Source organism: Dermochelys coriacea, chromosome 11 (genome assembly GCF_009764565.3).
Source record: "Dermochelys coriacea isolate rDerCor1 chromosome 11, rDerCor1.pri.v4, whole genome shotgun sequence".
NCBI classification, from domain to species: domain Eukaryota; kingdom Metazoa; phylum Chordata; order Testudines; family Dermochelyidae; genus Dermochelys; species Dermochelys coriacea.
Window position 1 is genome coordinate 9,767,592 of NC_050078.2, and position 26,118 is coordinate 9,793,709.

A 26,118-nucleotide genomic window follows, 5' to 3' on the forward strand; every position below is an offset into this window, starting at 1 on the left:
TCAGAATCCAGCCCATAATATACTAAACTGTGAACTGGTGTGAAGCAGAATGGGGAAGGGACGATTCAGACAGCAGGAACCCCCTTCCCATCACTGGACATTGATCCACAAAAGGGCAATGAAAACAAGGAAAATGTTAGGACTAATTCCTGCTGAGGTAGAACAGAAGAAAAGTATGTTTTTTAAAAAAGAGACAGTCATTCAGTTATCATCATCAAGCCAAATAGTTTTAAGAATCTAATCTTTAAGAAACTAAATCTCCTTATCCTGTGTTACTTTCACCAGGTTTGATTCATAGATTTTAAAGTCAGAAGTCACCATTAGATAAGGCCATAGAATTTCACCCGTTACTCCTGTATTAAGCCCAATACCTTGTGTTTGACTAAAGTATATCTTCCAGAAAGGCAGACAGTTTTGATTTGAACAAGACTCCAAATAAAATCAAAAAGAATCAAAACTATAAAAGATACACACACACCCCCAAACATTATGTTATATTATAAACTGTATACAAACAAGCAACTTTTAGTATCTCCCTGATCACCGAAAACACATAAGTTGATTTCATTTTGCTTGTCATCATTTTCTAGTCCTTTCAGGTTTCTTAACTACCAGTCCATGTGTTTGGGTTGCAAACACTGTTTTTTGTTTCCACAGGAATTAAAATAATAATACGGAAATACTTCTACTGTCTTGTGTTTTATAAAAAACAAACCCAAAACTCAATGCCACAATAACGGGCATGTTGGAGTGAAATTTTACCATGAACAAAAAAGATTAACCAGATGGAAAAAAGAAAGAACCAATATGTTCCTCTTCTAAAATCCCAAAAAACGTTACAAGGAGCTAAGTGTTCAAAAGTTTACAGTACGAAAAAGGCAAGTGATCACTACAAAATTCAACAACAAAACTCTGAATTCTGTAACAATAAAGTAAATCAGATTAGTTAGACTTAATTATCTACTAAGAAGAGTTAGCCTTGAAGGAAATGTCTTCCCTAAAAAGAAACATTGTATAGACCATAATTCAAATGTTCCTTATAAGCGCACATGAGTGCCAGAGAAAAGGTCATAGATGCTGCTACAAATGTTTCAGAATTAAGCCTAAAAAAATTATTAGAGACATATATCACAATTATTTTAACTGAGCTAAGATTGTTCATTGAACATGACATCACATCTCATCAGGCAACCTGCATTTGGGGTGTGCCATTCACAGAGCAGCTGCTGCCTGTTGTCCAAATCCTGGTTCAAGTGATGTCTGTGTGAGTTTTTCCTCTGAATTCGATGGAAGCATGGTCTGGCTGTAAATGAAGTACATTACTTAGCACTGTCCCATCCCCCACATGTACTATTCTGCATGAAAGGCAGGTTAAAAGTATTTTTCTCAGAGTCACTCCTCAAACTACCATATGCCAGAAATCCGATCTGGCAGCCAGAGTAGCTCATTCTGACAGCCCTTCTGATCCACAGCAAGCAGCTACCAATACCAGATTTCACCACCCTCCTCTCTCAGCTCGGAGACAAAAGTCACCTGAAATTGCCGCTAGTTTTGAAAGGAACAGGAAGACGACAAGTACACTTATGTAAATCATGTTCTCTGTACTCATCACCCTGGATCTTTGCTACCTTTGGAGTCTTCTCCTTGAGCTTCCATGAATTTGGCTTCTTCGCTCAACTTCTGCCTTGCTGAGCACTCTTAATGCAACTCTTCCTCGGGGTCTGTCCTCAGTCCCCCCTTCTCTTTCCCTACACTCACTCCCTGGGTTACCTCACCCACAAAGATGACTCACAAACCTGTCTCTCCTGCACCTAATCTCCCCATCAGTCTCTTTAGCATCTCTTTGGCATACCCCGCCATATTAAGAATAGAACGCTCTATCTTTCCTCAACCCCTTTCCTCTATCCCCCTCACACTAGCAATTCCACTCACCCACTATCTTGGTGCATTTTCCGAGACACTGCTCTAGGTCCCTATCCTAGCTTTAAAAAATCCTGTTGCTTTCCCCTCTCTCTAACTTTCAAAACACCCACCGCCTGTCCAAAGTGCCCATTGCCAAAAACAGTGGCATATGCTTTAGTTCTCTCACACTTCTGCTACTGGAATGTCTTCTCCCCTCCAGCCTACCCAATATGTTCCATCAAAACTTGCTCCGATTCTCCGCAGAGACTTCCCCCCCACATTCAGCATAGAGTTAAAATTCCCATCCCTATTACTGCTCAGCCTAGCTCTTCCCCTGCCTTAACTTCAGCTCTCATCTCCTCCCATTACTCCACCTGCTCATCTCACCTTACTGATACCTTTCTTTTCCCACTCATGTTTCTGTGGCTTCTCTCAGGCTGCTTTCACACCTGGAACAGCCTCCCTCTCTCTCCTCCACAAACTGCCTTCCTTCGGCTTCCCCCAAAAACCTCAGCTGTCATGCGCGCGCGCGCTCTCTCTCTCTCTCTCTCTCTCTCTCTCTCTCTCTCATATGCCTGGTTAAAAAAAACTGTACATGAATTACAGGTTACATGGCTTAGCCCTTGGTCTTATGCCTTTCGTCCTCCATCACCTCCCTGTTTGTAATACTGCAGAATCCAGAGGCCCAACCAGGATTGTGGGATGCGTCATCCCAGGTGCCACACAAACACATAATACGTGTGACAGCCCAGACCAGAAGAACGTACAATTTAATTTAAGACAAGAAGCAACAAGGAGATGTAACAAACAAATGAAGGAAATGGGGAAGAATGAGGGTAACACTGATAGGCGCACACTGTTACACACACCAGCTATGAGCACGATTCACAGGTTTTGAGCCACATCTTTTTTTTTTTAACAGATATAAACAAACAAGATATAGCGCTGATCTCAGTAATGCCTACTGGCCACCTGCCCAGTCATTATCATTTGCCATAGACATCATGGTAGAAGTACATCTTGAGGAGGGATTTGAAGAAGTGGCTTTATAGCAAGCTCTCTCTAAATCTTACAGATTTTCTCTGCATTTCCTCTCCAGGACCTGGCCTTTCCAATCCATCCACACAGCTAAAACTCTCATGCAGGGTCTCATCATCTCACTTCCCCTACCTCGCTGCACCCCTCCACTGGCTCTCTACTCTATCACATCAAATATAAGCTGCTTGTCTTCATTTTCAAGGCCCTTCATGGCCTATCCCCAACCCTATTATCTCTCATTCACATCATGATGTCAACTCCTTATCAACCCATGAGCTTCCATCACCCACCCAGGCACCTCAGTGCTATCTCCCACATAACCTCTCACCCTTGAGAGGAACTCCCCAAAGCTACCTCATCACCCTCCTTCAGTGCAACAGTTAGGCTCCTGGTGTGCTGAGAACACTGCATATTAATGCTGACCAACCCAGTCTCATTTCCTTGTTCTCCCCCATTTGTCTGTCTCCATCTTTTGTCTCTTGTTTTACACTTAGATTTTAAACTCTTTGGGGCAGGGGCCATCTTTTTATTTTGGGTTTGTACAGCACCTAGACAATGGGGTCCTGGTCCACGACTGCTCCTAGGCACTATGGCGACACAAACAATAAATAGCAGCAGTTTGGGACAGGTGCTCCATGAATAAGGAAGTCATGAAAAAGACCGAAGGTGCTGATGAAAGATACAAACGAACAGGTGGGTGAGGCAGCGATCATTGGAGAGGGTTTGGATCATGCAATCAACAACAAGAACAGATAAGTAGAATTGTGAAGGCTCTTTAAAGGTGAACAAGAAGCTTGTATCTGATGCAGTGGAAAGGCTCATATCAGCAGTGGGACATTGTCAGACTGACGAGCCGATTGACGACATGGGAAAATGATCTTGACAGCAATGTTCTGCATGAATTTGGGGGGGAGGAGGAGGAAGGGTGTCAGGTAAGTCAGAGTAAGAGGACAGGAGGGGAGTTTTAGCTGTCTGGACAGAGAGAAAGACCAGCTTTTGGAAAAGTCCCCATGGTCCATTCCATCTTCTCTCTTATTGAAACTGTGAGATCGACAGAAAGGAGCTGCATTTTCTTACCCGTTGGTACCACACATGTGCAAAGGCACCACACAATAGCAATTTACACGGAACTTTACACTTGAAAAACATACACAAGCAAACAGGAATGGCTTAATTCATGATATAAGCCTAATGAGGAAGCTTTCCACAAACCTAGCTAAAATTTGAAAGTTGTGAGCAGTTTTCCAAACTGCAGTGATTTATTCTGCATAAGATTCCTTCTGAAGGACATGCAGTGCGTATGTGTACATAACTGAGTGACAAAGTAATGGCCCCTTGATCCCTCAATGTACATTGCAATGATCCTGCTTCCACTAATTTCTCATAAAATTAGGCTAGGCAGAGTTTGATTTTTATTTGGTATCATTTTGGTAGATAATATCTAGAGAAAAACAGTTAAAAATAAACAATTAATTAAATTAATTATTGTTTGACCTCGCCCCATGACAGCAGACTTTAATATTCAAAAAGTTAAACCTTTATAACCCTGGAAACACAAAATTCTCAACATCGTATGTCAAAATATACAAAGTATACTAAATCAAGCTCTAATAAGTTCTCAAGTAGCATTTTTCTTATTTTTCATATCTGTACATTTCAGCTACCCTATTATCATCAAATTATTAATTGTGTTGGTTTATGTGTGCACAGTGAAACTGGTGTTTACTGACATTTATCAATAAAAATCTAATCCTTCCAAGCCTACACATAATTAAACAGGAAAGCTATACTGCTATCATGCCCTGTGATCTTAATTGGGAAAGCCTGAGGACTATTGTAGTATACACAGCAGGATCATTCCACCCAGAGCACTGTAAACTGTTTGGATATAGGAGCGTGCATGCACATATATTGACTGGTAATTGTTAACCTCTTTATCTCAGGACAGGAAAAGGATGCAACAGTATTAGTCACGCCAACTCTAAAGAGCAGCAAAACTCAGATTGCATTTTCTTATTCCAATGTGAAATCAGAACTCAATGCATCTCTACCCCGAAATACAGAAATTCTGGTTCTGAAAGAGCCTGCCTCAAACAACCATTCTGCTGATATGCACACACAGACAATCAAAAAGGCAGCACATGGGTTCACCTCCAAAGATTACTTCAATAAACAGCCATTATTTGAGCACATGAATGGCCAAACATGAATCCCTCCTTGACTGTTAAGAGTTGAAGTCATGCCATACATCATTTGATATGTAGTTATCCCTGGTTTTGCAATAATGCTCCAGACAGACATGAGACCTCTATGTCAGCTGCTATTAAGTGGATGCAGAATCCTGAATACTCAGGCAAACAAACATGTCATTTTTTTCTGGAGATGTGCTAGAATTTTGTTAATTTACCAGGACTAATTCAATTAGCAGAACAGGCTGATTTCTAACATAGAACTCATTTAACTGAATACCCCCATTCCTCAGATGACCCCAGTAGTTTCAAAGTATGTTGGATGTAAAATACACTCTTTTCTGCTAATGGTATTACTGGGTTTTCAACCCCTGAAGATGCAGGCAAGAGAGTATTCTCTTACATTGGTATGGCAAAAATGCCATCATTAATGTTGTCATGCCACTTCCACTTCCTGGACTAGAACCTGCTAGACCTTACACATGGAAGCATCTCCATAGATTTTAATAGGACCACCTGCAAAAGAAAGAATGGCAGAATTGGCCACAACAACCCTATTTTTCAGTCACTTATAAAATTTCCTCAAAAAGTTCCTTTTGGAGGTGAAAGTTCCCACACCGGGTATCTGCCCAGAAGCTACTTCTTAAAAAGTTTTATTTAAGGCCCAATCCCAAAGTCGTCTGTCAGGCAAAACTCCCAGGGGCACCATGAGAAAATTTTCTTGTTTTGCCACACTTGGATCACTGGGAATCTTTGCTCTGGTACTTGGATAACTCAAACACTGCTTTGTTTTAAAACTCCATGCTTGGCACAGACATATTCCTGAATGAGGAATACAGCAGGCTTTGCTTCATTGGAGGAGACAGGTTCTGGAAAGAAAGTTATGGACAGAGTTCGTGGGAGGTGGGTTCTGCTTGGGGAAAATAGGGACTAATTGGAAAAGCGCAGAGCATCTACTTCCACTGTATTCCACGTCCTGCTGTGTCCAAGTCTTACTAAAAAGTTTACAGATAAACCCAAACATGAACAGAGAGTTGTATTGTCTAGTAGTTAGAGAACATGACTATAATTCCAAAGGACCATGGAAGGGTGTGTTAATTCTGACTGATGAACTGTTTAACCTTGGACCTTGACATATATACAGAATATACATCTCCAAAACATCGCTATCTGGAAGCCTCAGGCAGTGTGTGATATTCCGTCAATGGAAGGGACACAGAAGAGCCAGAATCAGGCCTGTAGCATGAGAGAGTGTGTCCTTATCCCATCAGTTTACAACTCAAGGCCCCAATCCTGCAAAAACTTATGCACATGCTTAACATTAACCACCCGTGTTAGGCTTTTGCATGATTGAGACCTAAGAAGGTCAGAAACCTACAAATGAGCAGGAAACAGCTGAATACATTGCACCCTCGCTAGAACGCGCATCTATATAGCACGAAATCGCATATAACACGGTTGCGGCCATGGATCCCGAATTTAATTAGTTTAATTGGAATTCATTTTAACACGGTCCCTGCGTTAACATGGTACTGTGCATGGATCCCAAATCCCGCGTTGGAGCGAGGGTCCGGTGTATATCCATTTTAGTTTACATAGTTAGGGCTGTGGGTTGGTTTGTTTGGGTTTTTTTGTTTTTGAACATTATAACTAGATAAAGCCAGAGCCAAATGGCTGTAGCAGCAAGCAAACCCAGTCGTGGTTAACTGGAGGCATCATGAGGTGACAACATATTGAGATTTGAAGGAAGAGACAGGAATGGCCTTAAGGAAGAGTTCAAGAAACGTGCTCCATGCATGAGGGAACACATGGAAGGTGGTGTATAGATGTTTGCAGAAGCTGACAAATAGGTGGGTGAAGCTGGTACTGCTGGTGGAGTGGAGGGGGCAAAGGGACAATGTCAGCTGAACACATTGTATCTGGCAGTTAATGAGACTGAAACCTCAATTAACAGGAAGCCCCACAACACCATTTTTATAGTCATCTATCAGTGTAGAACAGATTAACAAGTCATTAATTCTGTGCAAGTAACCGTGCTATTAACCCTGCCATTGTGGCTAAACTCCACCTCAGGTAATGACATTCTGGCTCCAAAGAATCATGGTTTCAGCAGGATGCAGTATTCTTCACTTCCTGCCCTGGTCTTGCTGTGCACTAAGAACCAGTGGGAGCAGAGGTACACACAAGCCAGTCGAGTCACTTGGCACTTAGAGGACTGCGGAGTTCTACTCCAGAAGAAGCTGCGTTTCAGTGGTGAGTGAAGGGACTCCTATGCCACCTAGTTTTTGTACCTATGTGTAAACCACTTTGGGACCCTTTGGGATGAAAAGGCAGCATATACATTTAAAATAAAAGAATAATCTCACTAATCAACAATGTCAGTGTCTTTAAGGTAGTTATACTGTTCTTAAATGATCAACTCTACTGGCCATCAGTGAGCTGTTTTAATTGGAGCATCAACATGGGAACATTTGAGGTATCTTTTCCTGTCAATTCACTAACTAGGCCTCGGGGGGAAAAATGTCAACTCTTACCGACAGAGAATCTAAGGGCCTGATTCTGAGGGAGCTTTAGTATACACAACATACCATTGGAAGTGGCCATCAATTAGGGCAAAGTTCTGTTCCCAGGAGCCCAACCCTACCCAAACAGGAAGGGCATAATATCTACCACACCTATCTGGGAGCAGACTTGTACTCTATTTCAAAACAGGGTCTTGAGCTCTCCCCAGCCTCCTTCGGGATTCCATGGGCTACTCCCATCCAGATTTGATTTCCTAACACCTTGGCATGCAGCTGAAAAGCACTGAAAAATGTTGTCTGGTCTGCTCAGAATCACAGCTTGTTTTTCCACCTTCTGCAACCCGCACATCCATAAGGGATGTGAAAGCCATAACACTTTAGTATCCCACCGTGACAATCCTCCCTACCTCCCTATCACAAGCAGCCACTGAAAGAAAAATCTCCTTGTTGTAATGTATATTTGGCATTAGCTGGGGAGTTAAGCAAAACCCATATGAAAGGCCTGCTTCACGACTTGGCTTAATAGGCTACTCTATTTTTTGTCTTGAATATGAAGGGCTGAAGCCAATATTAAATCTGACCTGGTCCAGCTGCTAGAGCTCCAGTATACTGCATCACACCCTCCAGTACACTCCCCATACTGTTGATACCAACGGATAATAGCTGAACCATAACTGGATCAGATTACTGGACAAAGTCAGAGCATTAGACAGGCAGCCTTAACCACAGGAACCACACAAGCAGCAGTGGAAGGAGAACTGACTAGACCAACTGGTACACAAAGCGTTTTTGGAATTAATTATTTCCATGTCCAAAGGAAAAATATGTTGAATCAAACACCAGCTACCTATAGCATAATGTCCCCTACTGTGGGCAGCTTTATAAATAGAGGCAAGGAAAGACCATAACATGTCATGGTGGTGGCATAACTGCTGAAATGGAACACCAAAAAGCGCAGTGGCTCCAGAATGGCTTTTAAGTGCAACTCGAAGTGCTGACTGATCTGTAAAGCCCTCAGCCTCTTTTCAGATGGACTCCTACCCCGCATACAATAGTTGCTAGCAGTCCCGAGCAAGAGCCTGGATTCTGTCAACAAAGAGCTATGGAACATTCTTCCTCCACTGTCCACATCCACGTCTCTTGGTCTCCATGGCACACTATAAGGTCCATCTCAGGCTTTTGCTCTAGAGGTAATTATGGATTCATGGTTATGAGGCCTTCAGGGTTCAAATCACTCAGTACGTTTGAATATTTTTGGTCTTCATATATTGTTCAACACCCAAAGACCGAAGGGCTATTGAATATTACTGTTCATAAACCGTCTGCAATCTGCTCTTTCCACAGATGACAAAATGATCTCTCCTCTCCATATGCACAAGATACATTGAGTAAAGTGCACCTACCAGAAGATCTCATAACTCATGGTCTTAAATACAGGAATTATTTCCTTAAGTCAAAGTTTTGTCCATTGAATTTCAACTGAAAAAAAGAAAGTCATGTTGTAGAGAGCGCACACACACTTGTACCGAGCAATCAATCAGCTTAAGTTATTTTAATGGACATCACTTTAAACTAAGCCTGCACCATCTGTTCTACCCCTCAGTTACAAAGGCAAACATTATTCACAAATACACAATTAAAAAAAACAGACATGTAATTTAGATGCATGTTTATTTTTTCCTATTCAACTAAGCAAGATCTTGTAATGATTCAGACAAATCAAGGTGGAAGACTGCTCCCTCTAAACACAATGAATCCTTGCCACAGCAAACAGAAATTCACCATAGTATTTCAGTATTCGTTTATTTCAAAAAGTGTGATGCCCTGCAACTAAAGATATCAACTGGGAGTTAAAAAAAAAAAAAAATCCAATCAGGAGCTCTGCACACAAACAATTCAATAGCAAGATCTTGGTATACAACTCAGCACAGCTCACATCTTCTGTTCAAAACCGTATATTCTGGGTTTCATTAAACAGGACAAACTATTCAGTCATTTAAAACAAATAGTGTATTTTATCAGAAATTTGAAATCAAAACACTGCTGAAATAAATTGTTTAACTTAAGCTGATGAAAGGAAGGAAGGAAAGGGTTGCATCTTCTTTATAAACACCCATCACAGCTCTTAGGAGTATTGGTACAATACTTTTCAATTCTGTTCCATTCGCTAGACACAACAGGTTCAGCTAGAGAGTCAGAGCGAAGGCTGCCACAGTACTCTTCGCTGCCTGAAAGTTGGACCCTTTGAGGACAGCTGACACCTCGTTAAAAAAAAAAGGGGGGGGAGAACATTCTATTTAGAAACCATTTGAATGATGCTATTTTGTGCCCCAATCCTGTGGATAATTAAGTCAGTAGCAAAAACCCCCATTGGCATGAATGGGGCTAGAATCAGATCCATGGTCTGCATTTTCTTTTGTGGTTTGCTTCTTTGTTTTCACCATGAACATCTGAATTACGTTTCTTTATTTCTTCAGGTTCCCTCTGCTTCTTCCTTTAATTGAACCCAAACATACATTCCTAGCACAATCCAAAGGAGTTTACGGAACAGCACAGTTCACTACACAGCTAACTTCACTGCAAAATATAGGTGGCCAAAACATGCCAGCAAAGTTCACTATTGCACTGTGCAATTATCTGTAGCATGTTATGCAAGAATAATTTAATGTGCCAAAGGACTTTCACAGAAATAGCATGACGGAATTGCAGTACAGTGTAACTACCAACTCTTCAGGAGGTGGATTACCTACACCGACAGAACTCCTCCTCCAGCTGGCGTAGGTAGTGCCCACATTGAAGCATTGTAGCTGTACCAGTTTAAATATAGACATACCTTCAGATTTTTTTTCCACAGAGACCAATGAACAGCCATTGTGCAGCAACAACTTTCGGTTGATGCAGGCTGGATGTTAAACTGTCAGCCTAGGAAGAATCCAGATAATGGAGTGGCTGATAGAGGACTTGATTAATAAATTAAAGGAGGGTACATGTAAATAATGCAAATCAACATGTGTTTATGGAAAACAGAGCCTGTCCGACTAACTTGATATCTTCTTTGATGTGATTACATGTTTGATTGATAAAAGACTGGCGTAATATACTTTGACTTCTGTAAGGCATTTGACTTAGTACCACATGACATTTTGATTTGAAATCTAGAATGATATAAAATTAACATGCCACAAATTAAATGGATTAATACCTGGCTAACTGGTAGGTCTCAAAATGTAATTGTAAATGGACAATCATCTTTGAGATTACGTATTTCCAGTGGGGTCTCAAAGGGATTGGTTCTTTGGTCCTACACCATTTAACAATTTTAGCAATGACCTAGAAGAAAATATAAAATCATCTCTGATAAAGTTTGCAGATGACATACAAATTGGGGGAGTGATAAACAACAAAGAGGACAGGTCAATGATTCAGAGTGATCCAGATCATTTGGTAAACGGAGTGCAAGCAAACAAATTGTGTTTTAATATGGCTAAATGTAAATGTATACATCTAGGAACAAAGAATGTAGGTCATCAATACAGAATGGAGGACTCTATCCTGGGAAGCAGTGACTCTGAAAAATATTTGGGGGTTGTGGTAGTGCCAAGCAATGGTCGTTTGTTCCAGCCTTCCTATGTTGTGTTTTAGACACCGGCTAGTTCATATGTAATTCTCTTTACATAGTACATAAGAACATAAAAGAGTGGCCATACTGGGTCAGACCAAAGGTCCATCTAGCCCAGTATCTTGTCTTCTGACAGTGGCCAGTGCCAGGTGCCCCAGAGGGAATGAACAGAACAGGTAATGATCAAGTGATCCATCCCCTGTTGCCCATTCCCAGCTTCTAGCAAACAGAGGCTAGGGACTACATCCCTGCCCATCCTGGCTAATAGCCATTGATGGACCCACACTCTCCATGAACTTATCTAGTTCTTTTTCGAACCCTGTTATAGCCTTGGCCTTCACAACATCCTCTGGCATGTAAGTTATTAAATATGCAGTGTCTCTGTCCCCAAGAATGTTCATCAGTCGCAGATCATTAGGTCTGTGTAGTCACAGATTCCCACATCCACTAGCTGCAGCAGCATCAATGGCAATGTTTGCTAGGCAGTGGAGAAAGGGAGGCATTGGACAGGGTCCCCAAGTGCCTTTCTTCCTGGGGACATCTTTCATATGTACACTTTGATATAAGATTTTCAGACCTCATGAATTGCTTTAGAGTGTCTTCTACACTTCACAAAGGCATGCAGCAGTTTGTTATCTCACTTGTAGAGAGCGGACTTGCTGATTAAATGGTGTACGATCAGTTCGGGTATTACTTACACTATTTTATGCATGACACTTCTAGAGCCTTTAACTGGAGCAATGCACTCCCTTCCCCCAGCCACCACTCTTTTTTGCTACAGCCTTCTGACAAGGGTGGTGCTGTACTCTTGCTGATGCCAAAGTGAAGGATTCCACAAAATATTGTATAGACAAGGCCACAGTTTAAAAAAAAAAAAAAAATGCTTGAGCACAATTATTAAACAGCTGAAGCCTGTGCACTCCAAGAGGGAACTTAAATCCTCTCCTAAAATAGATTTACTCTTGTTATGTCGTTGACAATTGGGACTCATTGTTCTGAATTGGGCAGCCTTGCGAAAGTCACTTGGCCTATGGGTGCTGATGTTTCCCCAATTATCAAATGGAAATATTGGGCTGCTGACAGGCTTAGTTAAAAGCAACAGTGCATGCAGGTCACAGCCATGAGTAAACCAAACACCCATGCTATTTGGATCAGTTACTCTAATCCCTCCTAAACTTGAGACCATCCTTTCTATTAATGAAATGTTAAGGAACAGCCATTCTGAATTTCTGTTTCCATATAGTCTCAGTCTTTGCTCTAAATAGACACTTCCAGACTTGGGGATGGGGCAAGAGGGAGAAAGAGACAAACACACTGTAAATACTGGCTTCTTCAGCAGTGACCAAACACTTCCAGTCTAAAACTCCAGATGGCTACTCGATGGCAGTGATAAATAGCTGCAGGTTATTTAGAAGACTCCCTGGAGTTGATCAGATATCAGGAGAACCCCCCATTCACCCCACTCACACATCTAGTTACGTGCAAGTAGCACTGAGCAAAGGAACCTGAGCTCCTATGATCCCTCCAAGCAGCCAACAAGGAGGGAGGTAGTAATTCAAATGCAGGGAGCCACAATAATATACTGTATGCTATTGTGCAATATTTACAACTAAGTGGGTTGTACAACTGCGATGGTGCAGTTTGGTGAAGCAAACATCCCAGCGCACATACCACTGAGCTAAACGCTCTCCAGTCACCAACTCTATGTTAAGGGCCTTTGTTTAATTAGCAGATATATTCTATAGATAATTCATGTTCTAAAGTACTGTGAATGCTAACCATTAGTTTCCATAACACTTAGTGACAAACACTGAATGTAGTCCCTGCCTCAATTTATATAACAAAGAAATTTACATATTTCAAATGTGAGACTATCTGTAGGTGCAATGATCTATTTACCTTTTCTGCCTCCCTCATCCCCATGAAATTCCTTGCTGGAAGCTGAGAGAATGCACATTTCAAGGGATCAATTGTAAAGAAAAAAAAAAAGCTACTGTAACGTGTAAAAAAATATATATCTTACTCTGCATTTTAACTTAATGCTGAACTTGGCATATCTTATGTATCTACGTAACCTGTATCAATTTTTAAAACCCCTACAAATAGCACAAATAGCATTTTGATAATAAATTCAAGTTTACAGTATCTGTGAATTCCATCTTCAATAGTAAGATGGCATGATAGATGAGGAACCACTTAGCAAGACGGAAAAAGCATGCTATACCCTCACATAACAGTACATGTTCCCCATTGGTGATGAAAGCGCGCACACATCAGGATGTCTTTGTAGTTTGAACCAGAAATGATACTGCACTGATTTTTTAAAGATAACTTCTGCATGCTAAGGGTGGAAAGAAGCTCACCTTCCACCACAATTGGCTCAGTGCCAGACCAAACTTACTCAAAATTCAGTTGCACAAATACATACAAAAAAAAGTGTAAGGCATAAAAATCCAGCTTGTTGGTGTGTAAAGTATGGAGAAGTGCTGCATTCTTGCACCCGTTGCCAGATCAACAGTTCTGTGAACACAAACAGTGAAATGGAGTTGCGGAAAATACTGAACTCTGGATCACCTGCAACTGATATTCCAAGCTCTCCATAACGCCAAAGGACACAAATAATTCCAGAGTGAATCATGGTTAATTCACTCAAGGCTCTGGGTCTCCATAGGAGTTTTTGATCTCATTCTCATGAGAATTGAGCAAAAAGTCCTCTAGTTATCCACAACAGAAGCACTATAAATTTCTCATATAGGCTGGCCAATGTGTTTCAACCATGATTTGGGGGAAACCTATCCTTGGTCTCTGAGACTCCCCCCAACAAGGAAGCTAACTAGTACAAATTGTAACACTTGTTCACTTATGTCAGGGTTCCTTCCCCACTCTGAACTCTAGGGTACAGATGTGGGGACCTGCATGAAAGACCCCCTAAGCTTATTCTTATCAGCTTAGGTTAAAAACTTCCTCAAGGTACAAACTTTTCCTTGTCCTTGAACAATATGCTGCCACCACCAAACGTTTTAAACAAAGAACAGGGAAAGAGACCACTTGGAGACGTCTTCCCTCAAAATATCCCCCCAAGCCCTAAACACCCCCTTTCCTGGGGAGGCTTGAGAATAATATCCTAACCAATTGGTTACAAAATCATCAAAGACCAAAACCACTGGATTTTGGAACAATGAAAAAAATCAGTCAGGTTCTTAAAAGAAGGATTTTATTTAAAAAAAAATCATCTCTGTAAAATCAGGATGGAAAACGCATTACAGGGTATTCAGATTCAAAACACAGAGGATCCCCCTCTGGGCAAAAACCTTAAAGTTACAGAAAAGAGGAATAAACCTCCCTCTTAACACAGGGAAAATTCACATAAAACAAAAGATAAACTAACCCGCCTTGCCTATACTGGTTGCAATATTGGAGACTTGGATTAAATGGATTTCTGTCTGGCCTCTTCCAGGCCCAAGAGAGAACTCCCAGTCCCATAAACAAAGAGCACAAACAAAAGCCTCTCCCCAGATTTGAAAGTATCTTGTCCCCTTATTGGTCCTTTGGGTCAGATGCCAGCCAGGTTAGCTGAGCTTCTTAACCCTTTACAGTTAACAGGATGTTGCCTGTGGCCAGGAGGGATTTTATAGCACAGTATACAGAAAGGTGGTTACCCTTCCCTTTATATTTATGACAACCAACTTGTTACACAAAGGCCAAATAGGTCTTGAACAGTGGTGACTGATTGCTATGTAGAGTTCCATGTCCTATCCCCCATTCCTGTCCACCAATGACATCACTACAAATAGTAGCAAATTCCAACACAGAAAGCTCATTCAGCCATTGTATCACTCTTCAGCTATTAAGTATAATATACACGGACATGTTGTATTATAAAAACAGTTAATAACGTAAAACTCATGTTAGGTGTTCAATGCAAGAGTGAAAGAATATTGGCAGCTTATATGCATAATTTTACAATAAAATCAAGTAGTATATTTCAAATATATACAGCACAAATTCATTAATTCCTGTTAACAATGGGACAACTATTGGAGATGACCAAATCCCCCAAGTACATGAACAAGCTACACAAACAATCCAAGTTATCTCATTGCAAAATGTAACCTGGTATTCAATTTGGGAAAAAGCTTTGTTGTGATTTAAAATACAAAATATTAGTACACGTGTTTGTTAAAGTAATGAAGTCTTAGTACCATGGGTCCTTGCCTACAGCATTAGCTACAAAATCTTTATTGAGAAATGGGGTGAGAAGAGTGGGTTTAGTAGGACTATGATGAAGTCTGCAGGACAAGTGAGAATGAACAAGACTCTACTACGTAACTTTCATTTAAAGGAAATTCCTTACAAATAAGACAATATGACTTGCCAGACTGAAGCAGTATTAGACTCTAATCACTTTTCCCCAAGCAGATCTTACCTTGTAATTGCTGGAATTTACCCAAGAGGTGGCAAGTCCATCAACCATTTTATCCAGCATAGTCTGATCATGTTCAAGATCAGCAGACTTCTGTTTATCTGAGAAATAATCTATCAACTCTTGGCCAACCTGAAGTCTCTTTCCAACGTCTTTCTGAAGCACCTGCGCTAAGCAATACTCCATACTGGGCTCCATGGTGTGCTAGAAATACAGCACCGGCGAAAATAAAGCTAGAGGGCAGTAGGTCTGAGAAACCTCACTATAAATGTATCCTGTAGGTCGCCTCTTTGTTCGATGAAGGTTACTGAGGGCCTGGGTTTCAAAGATGCAATTCTGGGAATGGCAACAATGCACCATGTGTGTCTGAAGAGCAGCTGGCAGGATATTAAAAGTCCAATTTAAATAACTAGTAATAGATAAAGCTGCGAGTGGTGCAGCAATGCTGTACTATTGGGTCTGGAATATTTCCTAGTTCAGCAGTCCATTCTGCAAGAAATGAAATAAGACAGCATTTTAGGTTAAACAAATTAAATACAAAGAAAATCAAAAGCATGTCACAAAATAGGCTATTAATCTGAGGGACGTAAAGATATAATAAACTGAATACAAATGATATAGGCAGGATTATTATTTATTTATTTATTTATTTTAAAAAAAAACAGACAGCACTAGGTAGGTCAGGACAAAGACCTTAGGTTATGTTTCAAAAAAGGCAGTTCTCCATCAGTCCCCTGAGAAGCAGCTCTCGTGATAGATCCAGCAAATTTGGGTCTCAAATAAGGGCTGATGAGAATTCAGTGTATTCTGTCTGTCCCCAAAAGGTAGAGTGATGATCCCATGATATGGGCCATCAGTCACTGAGAAAGCGTGTCTGTTAAGAAAGGAGTACAGAAAAATGTGGATCTCATTTGACTGCTAACTTTCAACCGTCACTGCCATCAGAACCTGTATCATACTTTAGGCCCTGTCTAAAATACAGATAAAACAGCAGAAGCCAGAACTACAGATAGCTAGCTTTCATTAAGATGATGCAAACACTGTCTCCAGGGATCAAACTATGATGAGCCACATTACAGCATGGTTTTGTAAACTGGTTAACCCCGTGCAGCCCTCAGTATGCTGGCCTGGGAAAGGAACTTTAGCCCCTTACTAGCATCAATTTTAAAATGGGGTTTAGCTAATACTGGCTGAGATGTCCTGTAAGCAGGGCCATAAAGGAAACTTGGGGGCCAAACTCTGCTCTCACTGGGGATTTATAGCAGCGTAATCCATGGCACAACTCTGGATTCTCACCTCTGTAACAGAGCAGAGTGTGCCTTAAATGTTCCTTTTCAGCAGGGCTTTTCTGCATCTTAACACAAGCTGGTGAAGTATGTCAAGGAACCTCCAGGCTAATGCTGCTGACTGGAAATCTTGCTTTACAAGCAGCTGCAGCCTCTCTCTGCCACTCCCCCTCCGTAACTAAATGAATCATCCCCACTAGCCCAGGGAGCAAGAACCCCACATGCCTGCCCTTTAGCTTCAGTCTCCCACATGCAACTGTTAATGCCAGAAGCCAGCATCACTACGCATAATTTTCCTGAGGTGCTCTCTTTACAGGTGCCACTCTTCTTTAAAAAGAGGAGGTGGGTAAGAATCTGGGATTTTTTTTACTTTCTAATAATAACATCCAAAGCTAGAAGCCTGCCCTACTTTCTGCACTAGCACAAGAAAAGCAAGTCAGACTCAGTGCAAGGGAAGGGGGAACCGGAGAAATTGCAAAGTAGAAACCTTAACAGGAATGAACCTACAGGCGCAAGTTCACTCAACTCAAAAGCACTGGGGTAGTAAACCTAACTGCTATTGGTTTGAACAACAGGACCTTGGCAATCAGTTTTTTACTTTTGAATAGCTGATGGCAGATGACATACAAAAAAGCATAACTTTGAAAACAAGAACAGGTCTTACACCGCTCAGGCTACTTTTCAGATCATTATTCCAGTTCCTCTGTCTCTTCCTAATTTACAAGCTGCCCAATAAAAGATATTACCCTCACCCACCTTGTCTCTCTAATATCCTGGGACCAATACGGCTACAACCTCACATACTTCTTACAAGCACACTTCAAACCGAACTGCTAGACATAATCCAGTGCCTTGTGCGCTATGGAGCCTTTCCATGCCTGAGGACTCCCAGCCCCATTTAACCACAGCCAGACAAGGGCTGGGTGTCCCTGCCTCCTGCACTTGTCTGTGTTGCTCTTAAATCATAGGAGAACAGAGGTCATCAGAAAAAAAAAAACTACCCCAGGATGGCAGCGAACAGCATTTTTTTTTAACCTTTTTATGGCTGTTTGGGGTCTCAACCCAGTTCCCACTGGACAAGTGTCTTCAAAAAAAACTACCTATTGTGGGGAAAAAGGTTCAAGACTGAAAAGGCCACAGGGATTGAACTCCCCTCTCACCCCTTAAAGATGGCCCCTGAAGATCAGTGCTGAAGTGTGGCATTTTACACTGTTGTGGTCTGTGCAGTACTGTCAGTTTCTAAGGGCTTATTTCAGGCTTCAGGGCTTTTAATCCAGCACCATACACAAGCAATAAGCATCCATTCCAACATCCCTAGGACTGGCCCTAAACTTGCACCCTTTCAAATGAAGATTTTGCAAGGCTCTGATCTGCCCACTTGCTCAGTGCAAGTTTTTTTCAAATGGGATATTACTATACTGGTGACAGAAAATATTAATATTTTAAAGGGTTGGGGGGTATATTTTGCACTAGTAAGTTTAACATAATTCTGCCTTGCACAACCGTGTTTAAGTCTGTGCCAGCTGTGTAGTCACTCATTTCATACACCTAGAAATCATTGATCACTGAAAGCCCCATGTAACAGCTTCAGGTTAAAAGGAGAGATCCACAGGAGTAAAATGAAGACCAAAACACAGAATACAACCAAAATGCAAAATCCCCATGCAGAAGTCTGAAACTAAGGTTTCACCAGCTCACAACAAAGCTCTTTGGAGGTCTCTCCATATCTTCAGTAAGCCTCCCTGTGCTGGCAATCTATCTAAGGCTGCTAACCACAGTCCCTCTTTGTCTGGATGGTTCTGGGCAAGGCCTTTCAATTTGCCTCACTGCATTTGTGACCTTCCTTTCTGGATTTTTTTGGGGGGCAGGGGGGCTATTTAGCTTGCACAAAAACTAATTTTTATCTGGGCATTGGGCCCAGTTTTGGATTTCAGCTTTCAAATCTTGAATAGTGTCTCAGATACCGTAATAGGAAATTGAACAGACTTCTTATTTTCAAAACTCTTTTTTAAAAGAGGTATTAGTTCCAAACTTAAGGACAGCCAGACCTCCCTCATAACCTTAAATCTTGACCTCTCCACCCTCCCATTATCATCTTTACAATGAGGATATTTACCCACTCTCTTCCCCACCACCCTCCACTAGAGTGGGGCAAGCCAGTTCACCGCTTAAAGCTTCTCCAATGAAAGGCACTAAAGTATCAAGCAAAGCGCTGCGCAGGAGGTCGGACTAGATGATCAGAATGGTCCCTTCTGACCTTAGTATCTATGAAAGGCGTTTTTCAATTGTGGTAGCTCAGCCCTGTTATATAAATTGGAATTAAAAGCCCTCTTCAGGCCTGTCTACATGGGGAAATTGATCAGAATAACTATCACAGAATTCAATCATCTGAATTGGCTCCTACTGTGGACACTATTCCAGAATAATTACTCCAGTCTGGAAATGCACTAATTATTCTGGAATCAAATGGCCTATTCTGGAATAGTCTCCACACAGGGAAATTGACTGGAAAAGTTTTGACCTGAATAGCTATTCTGGGCAACTTCCCATGTACATGAGCCCTTAAAGCTTGTTAAGATGCAAACTACCTATTTCAAAGGAGTATTAGCTGGCCATGTAACCAAGGTGAGGGAACCTAGGGCTTCAAAGTGTTAACCTGCGTCATATTCAGTGTTGGTGTAGGTGTGTTGGTCCCAGGATATTAGAGACACAAGGTGGGTCTCTCTCACCAACAGAAGTTGGCCCAGTAAAGGATATTACCTCGCCCACCTTGTCTCACTAATAACCTGCACCTTTTCAGTTGTTAAACTAACTCGATTAAGGTAACAACTGAAAAACATCAAGCCAAGACCCAGATGTTTTAAGCTAATTCATTTAAAACTAACAGTTTTCCTAGGAATGGCTTCTTTTTAAGTCGGGTAAGATTGTCTAACACTTCCCGTGTTTTAGAGAATGAAAGTGTGTATAAGCCAATCACATTGCAAGGGATCGCACACTCCACAGCTTGTGTAGCCAAGCTCACTGCACACACCAGGGCACCGTGCATCCCTCCATTCCCCCCACTCTCCCATCCCCCTCTATTTCAGGGACGCCCTACAACTCTCTCCCAATGTCCAACTGGCAGGTGGTCTGTGTACTCCCTAGATCTCTCCTGCTCCCATACCAGGATCTCCTGTTCCCCCACACCAGTGGCTGTGTGCACCCTCGTTCCCAATTCATCCTTTCATCCCACCATTACAGGTGTTCTGTGTGCCTCCATCCCCTCATGCTTGGGTCATCCAGTCTCCCCGACCCTTGAAGGTTCTGTAGCCCCAGTCTCTCCCATGTACCAGATCCCCCCCCCCAACTCTTCCCTCACCTAAGGTTCTGTGTTTCCCCCCATGTCTCCTTGCCCCACCATTGCAGGGTTCCCTGTTCTCCCCACCATGCCAAGGCTCTATTCCCTATCCCCACTGTCCCCCCCTTTGTACATTATGCTAGGGGCTCTTTTTCCCCATCCCATTGCCCTCTCAACAGCAGCAGCCCCCACTCTCCACACCATGCTAGGGGTTCTGTTCCTCACCCTTCCCCTACTTTCCCCATCTCCCCATCATGACAGCAGCCCTGTTCTCTGCCCTGACACCTGTCCCCCACCCCCCATTTTCCCCACCATGCCAGGAGCTCCGTATGCGTCTCCTCCCACCTCCAAAGTATCTTCCATCCCCCAAGACTGGAACAAATGGGTGGGCAGATGGTGCATCTTTTCCCTCACCTGGAATAGGTTTTGAGAAGGCAGGACTATTTAGGAAGGAGGAAGGAATTAAGCCTTCTCTCCCTTTTCCCTCTGGCTGCCCTTGATGACCGAGCATCTGCCTCATAGGGAGAACAATTATGTCTCTTCAATCATGCAGGGTGTCAACATGTTTAATGCTATTGGAGGGTTGGGCAGAGGTATTATGTGCAAGATGTTTAATGGGTGCCATCAACATACGACAGCAAGCTCCACATGTCCCCCACTTTCTCTCTGAATGTTCCAATTGTCCCCCAAATCAGTAAGCTTCTGGCCATCAATGCCTAGTTCATTCCCTGAAATTTTGGAACTGATTGGATGCAAGGTTCAAAAATTAATACATTACATTACAAGACAAACAGAAATACCACTGAGTAAGATCTCACAAGCTTAGCCAGTAATACAATCTACCTGTGGATGCATGTCAGTGACCTACAAGAGGAGAAGGCATGTGATATACATGAGGACAAGGTCTTTGTATACACCAGAACAGAAAAAAAGGTGTATACATGCAAGATTAAAACCCTAGTAAAGACAAAGCACTAGGCAAAGAAAAGAGCCCAGGGTTTACTTTAACCAGCTAACAAACGTTAAAACTACGCCTGCTTTGTCTGCTCTAGGATTTTCACACTTGTCAGAGAATGTGTTTTAAAAATACCCTTTTTTCCTAGTGAAATAGTGAGCTGGGATGCTGGAGTAATAAAGTACCCCCTGGGAAAACTCTCCCATCGGCATAGGGAGCGCCTTCACCAAGTTCTACAATAGTGCAGCTGCACCGGTTCCGCTGTGCCACTGCAGCACTGTAAATGTAGACACACCCTAAGTGCACAAGCTCTGACTTATTTTTCCCAGTGGGGGCTCCACCCCCACTCCACTCCTTCCCCCGAAGCCCCGCCCCTTCCTTAAGTCCTGCCCTCGCTCCGTCTCTTCCCACCCCCTCCCCCAAGGCTCCCTGCTGCTCTCCGTCCTCCCCTCAGAGCCTCCCACCAGCTGCCAAACAGTGACTGATGGGTGCTAAGCATCCCCTATTTTTTTTTTCTGATGGGTGCTTGATCCCCAGAGCACCCACAGAGTTGGTACTTAGGCCTAAGTGGATGTTCTGACTCCAACCCTCCTTCTGCAAGTTGTAGAGTCTCAGCCCTGTGGGGATCCCTCTGGTCCGGCAGAATTTAAACCTTACAGCCTCTGAGTGGTCAATACCAGGAAGATCCACTGACTCCGAGAACCTTAACCTCTTTGAGGACCAAAACTTTTCCTCCCAGAGGCTGTCCAGTCATGTAAACCTTAAGCCCTTGCAGAAGTCCAAGCCAGGAACCCAATGGTGCAGACTTATGTCACGTCTGGAGCCTTTCCAGGTTTTGAAAATAGCTGTGAACATAGGACCCGAAGCAACCCAAACACTGCAAATCTAGTCAAAGGCACTAGTCCTCAATTCAGGAAGACAGACTAGACTGAATTTGATCTACGCAGTCTGATTGGATGATCCAAAAGATTTAGGAAACTACTATTTTGCAAACCCCCCCACTTTGTTTATGTAAATGCTCAGTCACCGTGCCCACCCCGCCCCCTCTAAATTTTCCACCAAAGTCATCTAGCAAAGAACCACAAGCTTCATATTAGTTATGAAGGTTTTGGTCCAAAAATGGATTTACAAAAAGAGAAGGTAAAAACAACCAACTATGGAAAGCACGCTCTAACTCAAACCCAGTAATCAGCATCTAATCGCTCCACCTAAGCCCATCCACAACACTGAAAAGAAGTCTGGACAGTCCATAGCAAAACAATATGCACAGTTCAGATTGAATTGGTGCAAACAATTAAGTAAATATTTATAATGGTTTTGTGAAAACATGAGAAAAATCAGTAAAAATGCAGAACTGGACATGGTAGAGGATTTTAACTTTTTGCTGTGCTTAAAAAAAAGAAATCCCCTCTCACGTGTAGCAAGGACAAAGTTTTTCTTGGAAAGTAAAATTCTGCTGAATTACCAGTTTATGCCTTTTAAGCTTTCACTTTAAAATTATGTTTCTAGCCCTTGTGATTAGGAAGGAAACCTTCCGAATGTGACAAACGCAGTGCTGTCTTCCTGTCAATACATGAAAATTAACTTTGAATAAAGTAGGGTGTGTGAATTTAAAGCAGTTTAATTATTCCTGACTAACTCCATGTGTGGATGCCCTGTTCCTGGAATAAGAGTGCCCTATTCCAAATCATCTTAATCCATTTTGGAAGGGGATTAAACTAATTTGGAATACAGCACTTTGAAGTAAGAGCACCCACACATGGAATTTAAATCAAGACTAAATATTCCAGACTAACTCCCTGCATAGACATGCCCTTATAGTCTTCAAACAAACTGCTGCTGCTCACAGCTTCCCAGATCAGGGGTTTCACCACTGCTACTCAGAACCCTTGGGCTGCAGTAAGATTGACGAAGTCAGTCAGTTTCACACTGCTGTCACTCATGAAAGTTGTGAGTGACAGCACATGCACGGGAGTTGTTGCTCCTGGGCCTCATTGGTGACCCTCCTGAACGCGCCTCTGGCTGGTAAGTTTAGGTTTATGGTCAACTTTCAAGCCCTGATGCTACTTATTCAGTGCAATATTAATTTCTTGGGAGTTGCTGGCAAACAGACCAACCCACCAAAACAGCACAGCAGTTGTATTAAATAACACAGTGGCATAGTTACACAAACAGGGCTCCTTCTCTACATGTCTCATAACATAGCTGCAGGCAAATTTCAAATTAAAGCTTAGCTCAAGGCACATCAAACAATCATGTCTCTGAACCCTGACTTTCCACAAGAATGAAGAGCTCCTCTTAAAAAAGTTTCCACTTTCAAACGTTTTCAAGTATAAAAGCCTACAAAAGAATCACATTTTCTGCAGTACATCTCTATCACCCCCTGCCAGAGGGAATGAATAGGTCTACGGATTGGGTTTAATAACTAGGCTCTCTCCAACCAATGGTTCATGTCCCAGAAGGGACAACACATCCCCCTTCAGAAATGAACTGAGTACTATGCAGATGACATGTCCTTTCTGAGAACACAGAAAGGATCTCATGGTTTTTGGCCAAAATTGTGTCTTCTCCCTCAACTGTTGCGCTGAGTCCCCTGGTCAGTTGGCAACCCTTTATTCCAGAGATGGCTGCATATCAGAGCTGTACAGAACTTGTAAAGAATTTTGGGATGCAAGGAACTCAATAAGATGTAAAACTTCTCAGGACTTGCCTACACTGGCACTTTACAGCGCTGCAGCTTTCTTGCTCAGGGGTGTGAAAAAACATACCCCTGAACCCTGCAAGTTTCAGCACTGTAAAGAGCCCGTGTAGACAGTGTACCAGCGCTGGGAGCCGTGCTCCCAGCACTGGTAGCTATGCCCCTCGTGGAGGTGGTTTTTTTTTTTTTTTTTTTTTTTTTTTTAAGAGCGCTGGGAGACCATTCTCCCAGTGCTCTGCTGCGACTACACAAGCCACATTAAAGGCTTTAATGTTGCCGGTGTAGACTAGCCCTCAGTTAGGCAAAACACTACTACTTTATCTAAGCCTAAAGCTTCCTTAATGACTTGTGCAAACACTAAAAGATAACCAAGGTGGAAACGTAAACATCAAATGCCTTAGCTGAAGAAGAAAGTTCATCTTACTGGAGAGATGAAGGTGACAGGGGGTTACAAAAATGGCAACTCTGCAAATATCTTGTTAAGGAAATGAGCTCTCACCTCTTGTTGATCTAGCTTCCCTGTGTAGGCAGTAAGGTTCCTTGAACTGTTCAGGTACATTTTTGACAATTACAATTAAATAGTGTATGCTTCTGATTTAAGTGTTGCTGTTTTCCAAAACCTAAAGCCTATAAATCTCATTCTAAAAGGAATATCAACTTAAAAAACATTTTACCTATAGGTGTTGCAAGTACCACTCAATTGCTATAACTGCAGGATTACTCTTTTTCCAATTTACTGTCTTTGACAGCACTTTGTGTGTAGTCTGTTCCCATTTCCCCATATAGTCATTTATTGATGGGGTCTAAATTAGCTGTTAGTACTCAAGAAAGATCTTGGAGTCATTGTGGCTAGTTCTCTGAAAACATCCGCTCAATGTGCAGCAGCCATCAAAAAAGCTAACAAAAAGATAGGAACCATTAGGAAAGGGATAGATAATAAGACAGAAAATACCATATTGTCTCTATGTAAATCCATGGTACCCCCCACATCTTAAATACTGTATGCAGATCTGGTCACCCCATCTCAAAAAAGATATAATGGAATTGGAAAAGGTACAGAAAAGGGCAACAAAAATGACTAGGGGTATGAAACTGCTTCCATATGAGGAGAGATTAATAAAACTGGGACTTTTCAGTTTGGAAAAGAGATGACTAAGGGGGGATATGATAGAGGTCTATAAAATCATGACTGGTGTGGAGAAAGTAAATAAGGAACTGTTATTTACTCCTTCTCATAACACAAGAACTAGGGGTCACCAAATGAAATTAATAGGCAGCAGGTTTAAAACAGACAAAAGGAAGTATTTCTTCACACATTGCACAGTCAACCTGTAGAACTCTTTGCCAGAAGATGTTGGGAAGGCCAAGAGGGATCAAAAAAGAACTAGATAAATTCATGGAGGATAGGTCCACCAATGGCTATTAGCCAGGATGGGCAGGGATGGTGTCCCTAGTCTCTGTTTGCCAGAAGCTGGGAATGGGCGACAGGGGATGGATCACTTGATGATTAGCTGTTTTGTTCATTTCCTCTAGGGCACCTGGCATTGGCCACTGTCAGAACACAGGATACTGAGCTGGATGGACCATTGGTCTGACCCAATACGACCATTCTTTTATGTTCTTATCTGATGTATGTGCATCTTTCAACAGCAACAGGGCAGCAACCAGTCTTTTAATAAGAAATGTAAATGTAAAACCGAGCAAGACTCAGGAACCAAAGTAATATCTGAAACTACTTTACTTGTCTGAAGTTTACTGAACTTCAAGTTTATAATGCCTCTAAGTTTCTCTCTACACAGCACTAGGGAAATTTCACGCAAAAGTTTCCTGCTGTTATTAACACTAGTTCATCTCCACCAGTGCTAGCATGCTGAGAGCCCTAGCATGGATGTGCCATTGGCTTTTTAAGCACAGTGCTTATTAAACCAGAGACTCTTAAAACACAGAGTGCAATAAGTGGTCTGTCTACACAGTGGACTAACAATATTGTTAACATTAGAGAAGCTGAGCTAGATTTAACAGTGGAAATTGCAAGATTTCCCTAGCTTTAAGCCACCAGTTCAAACTGTGTTATACTCCCAGACTGGAGTTTTATTAAACGGAAAGCTTGTACAAGTCCCATTGCTGCTGAATCCCTCCAGAACACATC

The 26,118-nt window shown here is 42.0% G+C and overlaps 1 protein-coding gene across 39 annotated transcripts in view; it reads right to left on the bottom strand.

Moving 5' to 3' along the window:
* CLASP1 (cytoplasmic linker associated protein 1) overlaps window positions 1-26,118 on the bottom strand; it is a 290,372-nt gene that overhangs the window by 251,601 nt on the left and 12,653 nt on the right. For all 39 annotated transcript variants that reach the window (XM_043504920.1, XM_038421081.2, XM_038421077.2 and 36 more), the window contains exon 2: window positions 15,697-16,182. In XM_043504920.1, the coding sequence (XP_043360855.1) occupies window positions 15,697-15,891 (195 nt within the window). In that variant the 5' untranslated portion in view covers window positions 15,892-16,182. The remainder of the gene's footprint in view (window positions 1-15,696; window positions 16,183-26,118) is intronic.